Genomic DNA, 17,011 nt, shown 5'->3' with positions numbered 1-17,011 from the left:
ACTTAGGTATTAGCTGAGCAATTTGCATTTTGAGCAGATCGTAATTGAGCTTTGCTGCCTGGGCAGAGTGGCAGGCGTGGGCGGGACAGTGGACAATCGTGCGAGAGGAACTCTGTGTTGATATCATGCTTTTGCACGTGTACTGTGCCCGTCGCCGTCCATTCGCCTGCCAGACCGGACAGATTCGTCAAGAGCCGAATATGTACATATGTATGTGGTTGGTATTTGGTTCGTTCTTTTTTGTGCCAGGCAGGGATAATGTCAGATGTGTGCTTTAGGACTAGACAGTTGGATGGAGCACGCAGGCATCCGCTTAGTTACTCGATGTGCAAAGCAAATCGTATTTTGGTTCGTTTGCATCTTGTACTCGTACACATAAAATGGCATCAAATACTTTGAAAAGCGCCTCTGTTAAAATATATTGTATGCTGCTCCCCCAGAGCATCCACTTGTAGTTAAAATATACATATTACATTCATGTTTCTTAGTCTACACATTGTATACTATATAGATATAGATATACATATACATATAGAGTATAAGGTATAAGGTATATGGTAAATTGTATTGTTTCAAAATTGAGTGTTGATCTTTGCACATTTAAGGCCTGTTGTTCACTTAGCTTAGGTTTGAGCTGGATATACCGATACTTTGTTAATTCGTTGAGCAAGCTGTTTCGCTAAAATCTATAAAATCGAACTCTAGCTTTCGCTGTCGCTGTCGCTTTCGCTTTCAGTGTGCGTGGGTGCTCCATGTGTATGTGGTTGTGTGTGTGATCTGTGTATCTATGTGTGCGAGTGTGCGCCGTGCGCTGTGCGCTGTGACATACAAGATACAAGATAGTTGAAACCAGACAAAACTGATGCATTCTCCGCTCTCTCTTAAACAAACAAAGGGAACTAACATTATCGTAGACGTAGACGTAGACAGTAGACGACAGTAGACAATTAGACGTAAATTACAGATATTAATGCACATGTACTTAAACTAAAATGTATCTTATGAATACACGGATCGATCAGAGATCAGATCGGATCAGTTGATCGGGCAGGCAAGGCCAGACGTTGCTTGCGGCTTGCGCCTTGCTGCCGCCTGCTGTTGCCTCCTGCCTGCTGGACGGCTCTTCACTTCAATGTGGGGGCAATGCTCACTCATACAAACACACCCATCGGCCAGCGCTAGCGCTGCCTCTGCATAAGCTATGAGTCCTTTGAGTCTGCCTAAAATGTTACTACTAAAACTGATCGACTGACTACGCTTAGGGTCTGGGAACTTAGGACTACAAACTAACACACGGATACGTACAACACACGGTTTGACTATTAAATGCAGAGCTGAATATGGGTGACAGGGAGACATGGGGACATGGGGACAGGTGCACACTGATCGGGATAACAATTACGGATTACATAAACTCGGCTACTATGAATACTAGTTTCACTGCTTCCGCTTCTGCTTCCACTTCCATAGCAACTCATTCCTGCTTCAGTCGCTTCGCCTCGTTGCCAACATCCCCGCCGCTGACCGAGCTGGGGGTATTCTGCTGCTCCGTTTCGCTGGTGATGTACGCGAACTGGCATTCGAATTCAAAGTCCATCTCTTTCTTCTGGGGAACATTGGGATTGTTAGCGAATCAAGAGGGCTATGGGTACAATTCCAAGGAATCTTACCATGCGTTCGCATATGACCGCTATGGCCGTCTTCTGCTGCGCCTCGGCTATCTTGTGCTCCACCAGATAGAACATGTACTCGTCGAACAGAAGCCTTATCAGGTGGAAGCTGCCGAAGCTCGAGGCCGAGCGCAGCGTCAAGTCCCGGATGATCATCGAGCTGTAGAAGCTCCACTTGAGCAGGAACTGGCGGGCGGCCCGCGCATATGTCGGCTTGCCCGTGTACTCCTCCATGGCCGACTCGACCACGAGCTGCAGCCAGCTGGCCCACTGCTCCAGCGAGCTCTGCTGCTGCAGGGCGGCCTTGAAGTCGCTCTCCAATCTCTGAACCACAGCCGGGGCACACTGACTCACCCAGGCGGCCTGTTCCTGCACGGGCACAAAGAGCGCTGTTCAGTCTCCAATAATTTCGTTGTATTTCGTTGCTCGACTCACCTGCACATTGTGGAAATCCACGCGGTTCAGATCACTCAACATCTGGGAGATCTGGGCCCCGTTCTGGAGCACAGCTCGTGCGGCCTGCGCCAGATGATTGAGCGAGGTGTAGCGACGCAGCGTCTGGCAAAAGGCGGATACGGCGCTGGTCTTGATCTGGGCCAACTGCTCCGGCACACCCATCATGCTCTCGCACAGCCACAGCTCCAGGTTCTTGGCGAAATTGCGTATGGCCTGGGTCAGGGCGTTCGGTATGGAGCGCAACACATCGGGTATGATGACATCCACTGTGTTCTGGTAGAACTGATAGTCCACCTGTTCAAAGAATACATAAAATACAGATACTATTCAAAGCCATGGCCCTTCTTAGAGTTGAAAGCGCTTTTGTCCGTCCATTGCACCCACCTCGCGTACGAACTTTTGCACTTCTGCGCAGTGGCACAACAGATACAGCTTTGTCTTGCTCAAGTACTTCTCCTCCTCGCACTCGTCCAGGTTGTTGTTGTCGCTGGACCGCCAGAAGTCGCGCAGCAGAAACTCCACGGTGCCGAATTCCAGATTCAGCACGGCATCCAGAAAGGACTCGCAATGCTCGCGGTACAGTGCCCGGAACGTGTCCACATCCTCCAGCGTGAGCTCGCTGCTGAAGCTGTGGCTCAGCTCGATGGGCGGAAACGAGGGCAGGGCGCTGCTACCGTCGCCAATGTACTGCGGAATGGAGTGGATTAGGGCGTTTAATCGATTTTTTGTGTGGAGGAGTTGCTTACTTGGATGCATGCCTCGTAGGTCTCGGGCTTGAAGCTGTGCTTCTTGGACGTGCCGTTCCGCTGGCCGGCGGAACCGGCCATGCCCACGCTGCCGTTGGAGCCCGCCATTTGACCGGACGTGCTGCTGCTGACGCTTACCAGGGCCCCGTTGGCCCCGGAGGATGGCCCGTAGCCGTGCATCGACTTGGAGTCCTCCATGGAGTGATGGTTCAGCAGCGAGCCGGGCTTGATGCGGATGCCATAGTAGTGGTACTTGGAGTTGCCGCGCGTGCCCAGGCGACGTGTGCGCAGGCCGGAGAACACGGAGCGTATCAGCTTGCCGAAGCTGGCTGCATTCACCGGCTCCAGCTTCTGCTCGTTGCAGTGCTGCATGTAGTGGTTGTACAGGGTGGACCTGGGCAGGCTGACACCGTCGGCCGTCTCGTAGTTGCGTGACAACCATTTGATCTGCCGGCGACAGAGAGAGATGTCAGTATGGCTGATGCTGCTGCTGCTGCTGGAGGGCGGAGCGTAACCAGGGTATCCCCATTCCCATACCCATGCCATCCCCCCGCCCCAAAGGTGGGGGCCACTACTTACCGTTGCCGAGGCAATCTTGTTGCTGTTGCCGAGCGCGCTCTGGTCCGAATCGGGGGAGGCGCCACCGCCGCCCGTTCCGAGGCTGCCGCCGCTGGCCGAGTTGGTGGTCGTCGTCGAGGTGGGCGTCTGGGGCGTGCTCTGCGCCTCCTGGATGTAGGCAACCTCGTGCTGCAGCCCAAGGGTGGCCCAAGGGTTAGTCAATGTAGTCACAGTTGGCTCAGGTGGCTCCCACTCCCGTCCCCGCTCCCTACTCACCGTCAGGCTGTGCGGCGAGTCGCGGCTGTGCGACTGCGAGGAGCCGTTCAGCAGCAGGCCCTCCTCCACGGGCACCAGGTAGGGCAGCGTCGTGGAGTGGGCCGCATTGCCCGCCGTATTGCCCCCAGCCGACTGCGTCGTCGCCGCATACTGGCCCGTCGACGCGGTCGAGTAGTATGTCTGACCATTGCCCTGGTAGTCGGCCACCGGGCAGAACGGATATGTCCTGTGGAACGGGATGGAACGGAGGCGAAAACGGAAAGGTCAAGCGTTGTCATGTGCTGTGTGGGTCAACTGTGTTTCGATTTCATCTCTTATCGCTCAGCTTGTACGAGTACGAGTACGAGGACGAGTATGAGCACGAGGACGAGCAGTATTTCCCCTTGTTCTGTGGGGTTTTGGAGTTTCTAATGGTTTCAATTGCTTACATTTGCGTCTGGCTGGAGTTGCTGTGGTAGAGCTCCGAGTCCACATACTGCACTTGGTAGTTCTGCTCCTGGCCGGAAACTGGAAATTTAACAGAGAAACGAGACGATTAGCAGAGAAATATTGTCTATGCGGATTATGGCCAAGGATTGGTCCTTGTCGATGGCTGCACTAGCCGTCGGCATTTTGCAATCTGCCCCAAAACGGAGAGACATTAAAGATTTATGTATTTAGGAAAACACAGAATCTTTCAACATCTTTTGCAGGAAATACTATAATATATCTGCATACATGGACACACACGATATAGTGTCGTATTTCTAAAAGGATATTCCAACAAGTTGCTTTCTATATCAGAGCTGTTGACTCTAAAACAGCGGTGGAAACGGCACCCACTGCTCCGAGGTTTATTCTTCGGCAACCAACGACGGTACTAAAGGTGTGCGGGACCGACAGTCGGTCCCAAGAATGTAAAAACAAAGTACGCGCAATGTGTGATTGCTTCTCGATTCGCAAACTCAAAAAGTGGGCCCACTTATGCCCTAAAATACCAGAAATAAGCACATATTTCTGGCTATGGGTATAGGGGTATATTAGAATTGTGTAGCTGATGTTTCCATAGCAGCAAAGACTTGTAGAATCCACGATGCAAAGTCTATACTTCGAAGGATTTTGATGTGGATTATTGTGCCACATCTAGTCCCTGATAGCAAGGAGTGCTTTATCATGTTCTCTGATAACTTATAACCATTCAATCCAATAAAATCTATATAAAGAAGAGCATTAAGAGCTCTAGTTATGACAAGATCCAAGAAACATATGTATGTTTAGGATCATTACTTCCGCAAAGAACACATACTTTAAGCCATGATTCATATGAAAGATATGCCCATAAATCACAAGGGAACCAAACACGAAGAAAATACATATTCTATCACTTAAAATAAGCCTTTCAATTTGTGTGGAAAAGCGCGTATAATACCCTAGAGTTTACTTAAACTTGAAGCCGAAACTTGGAGCCAGAAGGATGGGAGAAACTATCCTTTTGAAACTATCCTTTTGACTCAATCAACGTAGGAAATGTTCGTATTGGTTCGAAGAAAACTCTCCAGATACCGAACATTTGCCTTACCACTTTGTTAATTTGGCCACAGTCGAGCGGGCACTTGACACGGGCTCTTGCCACCTGTGCAACGTGTCGCAGACACGGATGCAGCACCAAAGGGGGGACAGGGAGGAGGGAACATATACGAGTATCTCTGGATATTTACCACCGCAATAGGACAAATTGTTGTGACGTCTGTGGTGGTGGTGGTACATGGTTGTGGTTGTAGCGGATAGATTCGCCACAGAGCCTGTGCTGGTGCCCAGACCCGCCGAGACCGAGTTGGAGGCGGCCGCACAGGAGGCTGCGGCTGTGGAGAACGAGGCTGCGGATGCTGGGGAGCCAGCCGCAGGTTCAATGGTCGAGGAGCTGCTGTAGCAGGCGGCGGCACTGGCCGTGGCCACGAACGTCTGGTGATGATGGTGGTGATGATGATGGTGCAGCTGCAGCTGGAGCTGGGCGGGTGGCAGTGTCGGCGGCGGCGGCTGGGTGGCGCTGACTGGCAGCGACTGCTTGCAGCGGCACTTCTCGAGGAGATTCGTGTAGTTCAGCGGCGACGACTCGAGCTGGTGATGATGGTGCAGGTGCTGCTGCTGCTGCTGTTGGTGGTGACGCGTCTGATAGTCAAAGCCGTACCGCGAATGCATTCGTTTGGCTGGAAAGGCTAAAGGAGCTTGCGAAATGGTTCCACTCCGATACCCAAAACCGATTCTCAGATGTGATCCGCGCGGCCCGGAGCTGATCCCGGCCGGACCGCTTGGCGGGTAACTGCAACGCTTGACACTCGGGCACTTGACACAAACAGCCACCGCATGACCGGATGTGGCATAGAAGGATTCGTATGCAGATGAGAACGAGGACAAGAACGCGGCAGCGACAAGGACAAGGATGCTGTAAGCCGAGACGCGACCCGGTTGCTTTGGGCAACTGCCCAACTGCCCAACAGCCCGACAGGAGCTGCTGCCGAAAGTGAGAGCGAAAGTTAAATCTGTGACTGGCGTTGGCAACCGAAACAGGGATCGGGGAACCGGGAACCGGGGGAACCGGGGAGCCAAGGAACTGGTAACAGTAACGGGACTGGGATGGAAAGCGGATGCTGGTTGCTGGATGGCGGCTTGTGGCGTCGTGGAAACGGAGCAGCCAGTACGTACGAACGGTAGAATTACAACTGAATCCAAAATCAAATGTTATCCTAGCAATATGCCTTCGAAAATAATGATGAGGACAACGACGATGGCGATGGCGATGGCGATGGTGACGACGACGACGGCGACGGCGGCGCAGCAACGAATTAAATTACAACAACGGCGACGGCAACGGCAGCGGCAACGGCGACGCTTGGTGGCGGATGCTGCGGCAGTGGGTGGGTGGTTGGGTGGTTGCCGGGGTGCTGCTCGCACGCTGGGGGGGTGGTTGCCTGGCTGCCTGGCTGCTGTAGCAAGTAATCCAACCCCCAGACCTATACCCCGCGAACAGGTATTATTTTTCAAGCGGTGCCGGCTAATTCCGGGCTCAAAGTCGTCTTTCTGGGATCTGCACAAGTGGTGGTCTGGTCGCGCAGGAGGATGCTGTGCCGAGCGGGACAGGGATGGCAACAGGGCGTCCGGCGTCAAGGCAACGCCGCTCGGCCAATCCCAGTCGCCTGGCCCCCCGACTCCTTGGTGGTTGCTAGGACGCCTGCTCTCTCGCTCTGACACCCCCGGCGCTCTCTCTCTCTCGCTCTCAGCAACCCCTGAGCCAGGGCCGGGACAGGATGCTGCGGATGTGGATGTCTCCTGGCCAACCAAATCGCTTGCTGCCTGCACGCATCATCCCTTCCCCTCTTTCTTGGGGTCTTTGGGCGTCTGGGGCATGGGGCATGCTGCAAGAGGGTTGGTTTCTGGTGGAGGCTGCTGGCAAGGAGCGATGGACGATGTTCCGTGTGTGTGTGCGTGTGTGGAATTTTTCCATATTTGGCTGCCGTGGTCAGGGCACATTTTTCGGCCACTTATCCTGTTCCTGGTCACTTCCATCTCCTCGGTGTCAGCGGTTCAAGTTTGACTGTTGGACGTATGACATATTTCAGATATTAATTTTGGCCCTTCAAAGTTTGCGGGCTCCCGGCACCACCCCACCCCCCCCGTTGGGAGCCTTTGCCACATGCCACACTCAACAGTAAATATTAACGGCAGCCCCTCGGGCACTCTCTCTCTCTCTCTCACTGTCATGTAAAGGCGAAGGACAGTGATACAGGTGCAGCACTGCAGGTGTGGGTGGACTGGACCTATTCACATTCGCCTGCTACGCAGCAGCCTGTAGCCGTGGCGCCCCCCAGTCGAGCCGAGATCTTTTGCGGTTTTTTCAATTGGACCGCACTCTAACCAAAACATTTTGGTTTTCAATGACTTTCGGGTTGAGTGGAAGGGAAATGGAAATGGAAAGAAGTGCCTGGAAGCTTGCTTTGATAATTGACTTTTGACATCAAGTCGATTGGCACACAAGAAGATTCCGAATGAAGGCATGTACAGCCGATGTTGGCTTAAGCTTTAATCAGAGCCGAGAGCTCAGAGGCAAGGGCCAAGAGACAAGAGCTAGGAGAGATGGTATATTCTGAGATAGAATTAGAAGGAATATGGCATCAGTGTCATATGAAAACAGTGCATAGATCAGGTATATCCATCATGGAATATCATACATTAACCCTGGCCTCCAATTTTTTTAATCAGAACTCAAACAAACCCGACTCCCGACTCAATCCCATCTGGAAAGCAGATGATCGAAAGATCTTCATATGATCTTATAGAAAGTTAACGAATAGTCATTCTTATAGGTTTAGTCTTTGCTCCCAAGTGCTCCCAATTGACACGGAATGATGATTGATGCCAGAACGTACAAGCGAATGCCCGGGATTTGGAAAAACAATATGCAGTGCGTGTGCATGACTCCCAATTCGCTGATAGGGGGTATTTTGTTGTTGCCTTTCAATCAAAACAATATGCAGTGCGTGTGCATGACTGCCATTTCTTTGATAGGGGGTATTTTGTTGTTGTTCTTGCCGTGGTTTAAACAGATACAAAACTCGCCTTTGAACCAAAACAATATGCAGTGCATGTGCATGACTCACAATTCGCTGATAGGGGGTATTTTTCTTTGCTGTTGCTTTTGTTGTACTGCCTCCGAATTACAATAACCATCAGATATAAGCCTGGACTTTCAATCATAACATAAACAAGGCCAAGATAAGGTCTACCCTTTGAATGTCCCTGCTCTTCAATATGGTCCAATATCGTCCCTTCGAACGGTTTATTACATTATCAACTTATCAATTTTGGAGCCATCTTTGCCACTTGTCGATTTTCCCAGTACGGCCAGAGGACAGAGGCAGGCAGCATTCGAGTGGCTGGCAGGCTGGCAGGAGGAGGTAGCAAGAGCATCCACAACAACAAGTAGAAAAGTTGAACACAAATTGCCAGGATAACGAGGATAGACAAGTGCGACGGTAGAGGGAGAGATGGCAGGGGACAACTGCAGCTTATCCTGCAACATCTACGACAACATCAACAAACAATTAACCTTTCTGTCGGAGTCGGAGTCGGAAGGGATGAGCCGCAGCATTGGATGGGGTTGGGCCATGAGCCATGACGAGGTGTCCTTTGTAGAGCTTCCCTGGCTTTGGCTTTGATGCCCTTTCCGAGATAGCCCTTGCTCCATGAAAATTATGAACTGCGACTCGCTTTTATTAAATGAATTTCCGTTTATCTTGATTTTACCCAAACAACTTTTTTCCGTTTTGGCACAATTAAAAGAAGACCGGCATATGCTGATTTTCCCTGACTAAAACTAGGAACTGGGAAACCCCCTTCCCCTCCCTACACAGGCCAACCACCTTTCTACCCATTCAATGCCATTGCAGCTCTTTCAACTGGTATGGATTCCCGTTTTGTATTCGTACTTTTTCTATTTTTAGTTGCTGTCGTTATTACATTTTAAGCTCAGCGCCGTCTTCCGCCTCGTCGATTCGATGAGGACCTAGCAAATCCGTATCAATTGAAAAATACAATACAATACAATATACTGTATCAAAAGGTGGACTGCTGCCCACTCACTCAATCAGAGGCAGCACGAAGCAGGCATACTCTATCCCCGTAACCAGCCTCAGATGAATGGAAAAGTGGCCATGCCCCTTCGAAGGTCTTAGCTGTCAGCGGGCGGTTATTAGTGAGTCGTCGTCTCATCCACGTGAGGAGCGTATCACCCTCCTCGAGTGCTCATCGGTGAAGCCCTCTCAATTTGTTGTGATTACTAGGATGTTTGTCCTGTCGGGGTGGTGGTAATTTGTCCGCTAATAAAATCAAGTACCAGGGCAAACATTCGACCCTTTTCGGGGCTCTGGCTCTGGCTGTGATCCCGGCCGGAGATAGTTCCTCACCAAAAGTGTAATCTCGATTAATTCATTGTGCGGCACTCGAGTGGAATATAATAATTACGTGTGCCGCAGCAGCGGCAGCAGCAGGGGCAGCGGCAGATATCACTCTCAGCTAAGTCCATCCCAGCTGCACTTTGCCACAAATGTGTGCCTCTCGCGGCGCTTTGTTACTTTGTTTTGCACGTGCCACGGACACAGGTAGCACGGCCGGCCCATCATCCGCCACGGGGTGCGCGCCCAGCCATCCAACCACCCATTCATCGTATCCTCTGCCTGTCCTATCTGTGCGAAGGTCCCTGTCCGCCCTCATCTCTGCTCGTTTCAGTTTTCAAATTAAGTCGCTTTAATTGTGATATCAAGCAAGCGTTTAAAAGCGCCGGATTTTAAGCTGGTCCCTTATTTTCATCTCACAATTTCAATCCCCTCCCCGCTCCCTGCCCCCTCTCAGGGGACAGGACATGCTGATCCTGTCATTACGTTTGTTTCCAAAGCCGCGACTTTTGCTGTTTGTTGTTTTCTGTTGGCTGTTTCCTGTTGGTTTCCGCTTTGATGCAAGTGCAGCCATTGGATTCGTCCCGTCCTGTGCCATCCTTCATTCGGTTTCGGATTCTGTTTCTGTTTCAGTTTTGATTTTGTTTCCTTCTCGGGAATTCCCCCGATTTTTTCCTGCTCTGTTCGCTGCTGTAACCCCGAATAAATCGGAATAAAGCGAATTGCAAGTGTTTTTTTCGGCGCTCATTAAAAAAAATGTCTGGCCATCATCATTTTTTGCAGACATTTCATCAGTAGATACTTTTCAGCCATGTAACGAATGCAACCGTTTGGATTGTCAACCATAATCCGTACAAAATACGTGCAAAATCTACGAGGGAATAGGTATTTTTATCACTGACGACAGGTCAAAGAGGGTGGAGGGGTATATTCAATTCGTAAAAGCAGAAATAAAATACCATTTCCGTGGGTGACTCCTTTGCGTTGCATTCACTGGCTCTCTCGCAGTGTGGCTTAGCAGCAAAGGGCGCGTTTTGATGTGCCACATTCTCTCTAGCTTAATCCTAGGGAGACTCCTACTAGAAAATACCTGTCAACGCCTTAGAAGATCTCTCTTCTCTAACACAATACGGACTGCCAAGGATATAGCTTTCCATCGGCTTAGACATAGATGATAACTAAGAAATATCCTAATAAAATGTGCAATCTAGCAGGAATATATCTTTCCATTGCTTGGAACATCCATTAAATCCGCCTAAAGCTAGTACGCACCCGTAACGGTGATGAATGGCGTGCCGTCATCATCCTCGGTGGCCTGTACCACGGTCACCTGGCCATTGGCCACCTGCTGGGCCAGATCGACGCCGTTCTTGATGGCGCTCAGGTCGGCCATGCTGTGTAGGGGTATGGAATGGGTGATGGTGCTGCCATTCGGCTCTGTGGTGGTGATGGTGCCTCCGATGTCGCTGCTGCAGTTGACCACATGTCCGTGGATGGGCATGTGGGCCTCGTTGCTCGAGTCGCTGGCATCCATGGGCAGTACGACGCGTATCACCTCCAGCTGCTCGGCTCCGGTTGCGGTGCCCGTCACAGAGTCGTCGCCTTCGCTTAGTTTCTTCTGCAGGAGCTGGCAGTTCTGACGGGAACACAGAGTTAGCTTCGGCCAGGTTTGCAGGGCAGGCAGGGACTTACCTGGGTCATAACATCCTCCAGGGTGCCGGAGACAACAACACCATCCTCCGTGCAGAACTCGAACTGCTCGGCATGCGTGGGCGATGTCGTTACGGAGGTCGCAGCGGTTGGGAGGTTGTTGTTGCTGTTGGTGTTGGTGTTCTCCACCTCGACGGTCAGCACATCATCCGGCAGCTGCTGCAGCTCCTCCGCTGGCTCCGCCTGGATGGCATCCACAACGACGGCGCTGGCGCTGGCACTGGCCACGGCAGAGCGCGTCGAGATGATGAACTGTCGTTGGGGTGCCAGGCGCGTGGTCATTTGCTTACAGTTCTATATATTCTACTTTGTTTAGCTGTCACTAAGACTTCTTCCTCCTCTACTCTCCTCTCGTTGCACTTTCGGTGTGAAATTGCTCTCTCTCTCTCGTTCTATCCTGTTCTTCCCTCTGTTTGCTGTCCCTTTCCGGACGTAAGGCAATGGCGGTGCTTAGGTGTAGTTATTTTCCTGATTCTTTGGGTTTCCTTTACTCTCCACTCCTCTCCTCTCGTGGCTGCTGCAATGAAAGTGAAATTCATCAATTTGTGTGGATAATATGCTGGCCTCAAGCAGCAGGTCCTCAATAAAGCAAGCATCAACCCATCATCCGCCTCTCCCCGCCCCCCCCCAGGAATCTTTTGTTGCCTGCCCCACCACCCACCGCCCCCTCCCCTAGCCGAGTGCTGGCTGGTGGTGGGTGCTGCTTCCGCTGGGGCGTTGCTATGAAATTAAACTTTTCTCAGGTATTTTCTTCCTGCTTTGATTTCCTCGGCGGCTTTGTTCTCTGCGCAGCAGCAGCAGCAGCAACATAAAAAATGGTGTATAAATATATCTGTACCGAGTACAGTGAGACCCCAGTTGGGCGACAGCTTCCAGGAGGGTCTCTGGCACGAGGCCTCGCTCTAAGGGTTCACTGTATGCATATATCCCTCAAACAAAGGTATTTTTGGCCGCCATTTTGATTTGCCTGCAATTCTTGCGGCATCTTTTGTGTAGCATACATTTGGGGGCCAGCAATCGGGGGGATTCCACCGAAAACAGGAGCGTAGTCAAGTGCCGAAAGGAAAGGCGCCATTAGATCTAAGAAGAAAGTTTCTGTGGGTGGGAAAGTTCTATACAAATCTCTCTCAGCTCCCGTGGGGGGTGGGGGTGGAGCACTTACATAATCCCACACACCTTTGCAGACTCGTAGGCTACGACGCCCCTGGCCAATTAAACGAACGAAAATGGCCAATTGTTCAGCTCGGAATCAATCATGGACTCAGGCGTGTAATACACATTTCACTCTCTTATGAATCGAACCGATTCAATATCATCATTAATTAAGGGCATTCATGTCTGCTCTGCTTTGCTTTGCTTATTATTTTCTTAATATTTTCTCAGTTTATGGCTTATGGATGCAAAAGTTAATCAATTCTGACACTGTCTCCACTTTTCTGTGATTTAATTATGTTTTCCCAATGACAGAGATGACTTTTAATTGCGTTTTCCTCTGCCTGATGCCTGACGTGTTGGGTGTTGGTGTTGGTTCACATTTTCACACTTCTTGCAAGCGCTTTTCCTTGGGGGCACTGGCTCTCATGCACTTGTTCTCAGGGCAACCGGCTCAAAGTAAATAAGTCTGGTGGAGAATGCCGCTGGCAACGTCAACGTAAACGTATACGTCAAGCCGTCCGTCCGTCCATCCCAAAGGGGTATTCCCATAAGCTAGACGGGAACGATGGTGGCAGTTGGTAGGTGGTAGGTGGTAGGTGGGAGCAGGGACAGAACAAACGACCCGGCATACGTCACGTCGAGCTGGAGTTGTTGTTTATAAACAATAAACGAAGTCCAGGAACCGTCGGGAGTTCTTTTTCGGCGGTGGCAGGGGGACTGGGGGCCCAGTCTAATGCGTTGTCCCGCCCTGGGTCGGAAATGCAAAGTGCCGGGGCTTTCAGTGCACAAATCAAACGACGCGCGGGCCGAAGCTCATAAATTTTGACGCGTGAAAAGTGCAGCTTTTGAGGGAAGTTTTCCAGTCACGACACACCCACACACACACACACACACATACACTTTACACACACACATAAATCACTAAGGACGCGCAAATGGCAAATTATTGATCAAATAACTTGTGTGTTTTTTCGGGCAGATTTGTTTCTATTTTGTAGAGAGCCTTCTTTGGGGATTTCCATGTGGATGTTGTATACCTTCGAAGAGAGTTCCGCTTGGGTTTAAACGTTTCTATATACACAATATTCTATTGTTTTTCTAGTGCGGTTCAACCCGTTGGCTGCGCTTTGTTTGAGCGTGTAAATGCAACTACAACATGGGGAAAAGTTTTTCCCTGAACTGGCCAAGAGCCAGGGCCAACAGCAGCAGCAGCAGCCAGAACTAGTGCCAGAGCCAGAGCCAGAGCCATTGGCAATGACAATGCCATAGGGGGTTGATAGTTTTGGTAATAGGGAATCGGTCAAAACGCTGCGCTGGTGTTGGTGCCTGCTGCAGCCAGAGCGAGAGGGAAATTCATTTGAATTCGGTGATGGAATATAATGGACCCTGAAATGAGGCGGTTTACGAACACAATGCACATGGCTGGTCGGCTCCAGAAGGAGAGCAAAAGAGCGAAAGATACGAGTGCTTGAAACGTTAAATAAAAGGACACATGACGAGGGTTTGCCTGTGTGTGTGTGTGAGTGGGTGCATAGCTGGCTGCATTTTGGCCCATGGCATTGACCCCTTTTCGGAGTGTCCACCTACCCCTGAGCCCCGCACTCCGTGAAGGATCTCGGAGGAGGCAGCTCCGATGGCAGCTGCGTTGGCATAGGAACAGGGAGACTGAAGCCCAGAGAGCGTGACGCTTTCTTTACATGTTTCGTATTGCAACTGCGACTGCGACTGCAGCAGCTCCAGGTGGGTGGAATCCTTTGTCAGGCCGTGACACATGTGTCTGCTGAATGCAAGCCCGTGGCATATGCGTGCCTGGCAGGTGATTGATATTTTATGTGTAATTTATGCTAATTCAAATATTTCTCTCCGCCTTTAAGCGATTGCGAATTGAAGATAGATTTGTATCTTTCAAGGCTTATCTTCAACGGGTTTCAATTGGTTACGAATTTGTGGCATTCTTCTATACACCTTCGAGGTGGATCCACTGGGATCTTACATCAGAAGTGCCCAGGAAATTTTCTAAACTTCTGTTTTCAAGCAGAAATATACAAATATTCCATCTGTTAAATGTTTTCCTTTAATATTGATATATTTCTGATCAAAATTGGTGGTCTACTGTCGTAACGAATGTGTCCGTTCACTTAGGGGATACTTGCACAGCGAATCAAGGAATGTGCCCTAATGGAATAGAATTGATTATGTATCTGTATATTTTGTATCTATCTGAAGAACCTAAGACATTTGAGGATTAATGTTTCTTCTTCCTTGTAAACCGACACAAACTTATAACTGGTTTGGTCCATAAGACCACAGATTGGTACACACAAAAATGTTTATAATATGATTATGATTTCTTGATTACTGCTTTGAAAATAACATTTTCGGCAGTACTTATTAGATATTCGATTTCTATACCCAATACTCAGATAGAATATAGGGGTTTATTGGTATATGCGATTTGTGGGACAGTGGATGTGTCTAACACCCAGAAGGAAACGTTTCCGACCCCATAAAGTATATATATTCTTGATCAGCATGAATAGCCGAGTTCATAAAGCCATATCCTACTTTTTTGGCGTCTAGTTCCATAAGAGCTATAAGCTCTAGAAGAGATGGAGCAACCCAATATTGTATCTAGACTCCTGTGATATTACACTGTTTCAAGTGTATTTGAAAAATTTCGCCCCGCTCTCCCCCCAGACATAATTTTAAAGATACGAGACAACTAAAAACGCAGAATTATAGAGAATGACCATATCTTCCAGATACCAAATAAGAATTCCAAAGTTATAGCCTTTGAAAATAAATTAATGTAAATAAATATATCTCCCGTAACAATGATAGATCCATTTGTAATTTTATCTGAAGCTTTCCCTCGAAAGATAGAATTTTTTGAAGCCACAACTAAGGCTTGATGTTTAAGCTTAATTCTATTGTTTTTGTGAGGAATTTCCTTTAAGTTCTATAACCTGCAAAAGCAACCCACGTTCATTCTCATCTAGAACTGAAATTTCCGTAACATCTGATGGACAAATTGACATTGACATTTATGAGAATGGACGTCCGTCCGTCCGCCCGTCCACTCATCAAATGAAGATGATGACGACGCTGACATGGGAATGTAATAAGGCGGGCGTTCGCTTGGCGTGCGTTCGCTCCTGCCCCCTGCCCCTTGGCTGTTCTCTTGGTTTTCCACTTTTGGTGCTGGCGGAAGGGGGAGCGGGATCGGGACAGAGTCAGTCAAGCAGGACGGCGGCAGTGCGAGGCAGCAAAGCGGAAATGCGCACTGAGATGCCAGGCTTACACCTGGCGGCCGAACGCGGTGTAATGTGCAACCGGCCATGGCCATGGCTGTGGCTGTGGCTGTGCCAGTGTCTGTGTCTGTGGCAGTGGCGCACACGCCACATGGATAAGGACACGGATGCGAGGGCGGGTGCGCGGTGGCACATGTGCGTACCGTACCGTCCCGCCCCTGGCAGGGTGGGTTGTTTCTGGCTGTTCGACCACGACCAGGACTCGACTTAATTGTCTCTAAATGGCTGAGAGTCTGCGACCTGAGCGGAGCCTTGGGAAAGCGTGTAAATGAAAAACCGCTGGCTTGCTGGCTGGCTGGCTGACTGGCTAATTTTCTCATTTTCTCCATCAGTGGAAATTCGTTAAATTCCCCCGCAGTGCGTTCAAAAAGCTACGAAATGAGAAAAGTTGTCCTCGCTTTTGATCTTTTATTTGCGGCACTCGAAAGTTTTTCTTCATAATTACAGAGGGGACATGGGGCATGGGGCAGGTAGCAGGTAGCACGGACAAACGGACTCCTTCTAGAACTCACCATGGCGTCGTGGTAAGTATCCAAAGAGTATCCTCCCGGAGCTGTGCTCCAGTTTCCAGGTACATCCAATGTTCCTCCGAACGGGAATACTCCTCTAACGACTCCTGGTATTCCTTAAAGAAATTTCTTTGGTTTTTGTTTGGGGGAATAGATTGCAAACTGGTTACTCGGGGTTCCGTGCAGTTGGAGAACGTGGCAAACTGTATTACGGCGCAAAAATGGGACCGGAAGGAAGTGGCCCGAGCAGCGACGTAACCGTAACTTGTTGTGTTTGCGTTTTTCGTTGCTTGGCAACAGGCGACACGAACAACAACAGCAACAACAACAACAACAGACAGTGCTCGGCCGCGGCCGCTAGCATGATTCTGGCCCCCAAAAAGGCCGAATCACGCTCCCGCTGGGGTGGTCAATCGCTGGCCAGGTCAGTCACCGATGGGGGTGGCTATTCTAAAACTAGTTATTGCACGGGTTCTTACTAGCTAATTAATAAATTAAACATTTTGCACGAGTTTTTTTGAAAAAAACAAAAAAAAGTCAAAACAAAATCATATGGCGCATGTGACCGTTAACCGAAAGCGCAAAAATACCACAGAAATGCATTATTTTCAAATAAAAATACTTTTAAAACTACCGGAAAAATACATATTTTCAGCGTGACCGTAAACGCTGCAACATGTATGAAAATTACAA

General features: G+C 49.7%; 1 protein-coding gene and 1 long non-coding RNA gene across 11 annotated transcripts; both read right to left on the bottom strand.

Annotated features, from left to right (window-relative positions):
* Positions 1 to 391: 391 nt before the first annotated feature.
* Positions 392 to 16,911, bottom strand: Rfx (regulatory transcription factor Rfx). 10 transcript variants are annotated; one of them, XM_003736324.3, is made up of 11 exons: positions 16,322 to 16,911; positions 11,326 to 11,860; positions 10,906 to 11,269; positions 4,135 to 4,213; positions 3,707 to 3,932; positions 3,452 to 3,619; positions 2,873 to 3,319; positions 2,511 to 2,813; positions 2,106 to 2,420; positions 1,671 to 2,039; positions 392 to 1,606 (listed from the first exon to the last, which is right to left on the bottom strand). In XM_003736324.3, exons 2-11 carry the CDS (start codon positions 11,623 to 11,625, stop codon positions 1,475 to 1,477), a joined length of 2,703 nt encoding a protein of 900 aa, XP_003736372.3. In that variant the 5' UTR covers positions 11,626 to 11,860; positions 16,322 to 16,911; the 3' UTR covers positions 392 to 1,474. The 10 variants fall into 10 exon arrangements, with proteins under 10 accessions (XP_003736372.3, XP_015038697.2, XP_033241695.1 ...); XM_015183211.2 differs by having other exon boundaries at positions 3,452 to 3,932; positions 16,322 to 16,434; positions 16,489 to 16,911; XM_033385804.1 differs by having other exon boundaries at positions 3,452 to 3,932; positions 11,326 to 11,857; positions 16,322 to 16,434; positions 16,489 to 16,911.
* Positions 10,259 to 10,899, bottom strand: LOC117185644 (uncharacterized). The gene is made up of 2 exons (XR_004471112.1): positions 10,593 to 10,899; positions 10,259 to 10,504 (listed from the first exon to the last, which is right to left on the bottom strand). It is a non-coding gene; the product is annotated as an uncharacterized lncRNA (long non-coding RNA).
* Positions 16,912 to 17,011: the final 100 nt, after the last annotated feature.

This window comes from Drosophila pseudoobscura, chromosome 2 (assembly GCF_009870125.1).
Source record: "Drosophila pseudoobscura strain MV-25-SWS-2005 chromosome 2, UCI_Dpse_MV25, whole genome shotgun sequence".
Lineage (NCBI taxonomy): Eukaryota > Metazoa > Arthropoda > Insecta > Diptera > Drosophilidae > Drosophila > Drosophila pseudoobscura.
Note: the sequence above shows the minus strand (reverse complement) of the source record. Positions and strands in the feature narration are given on the sequence as shown.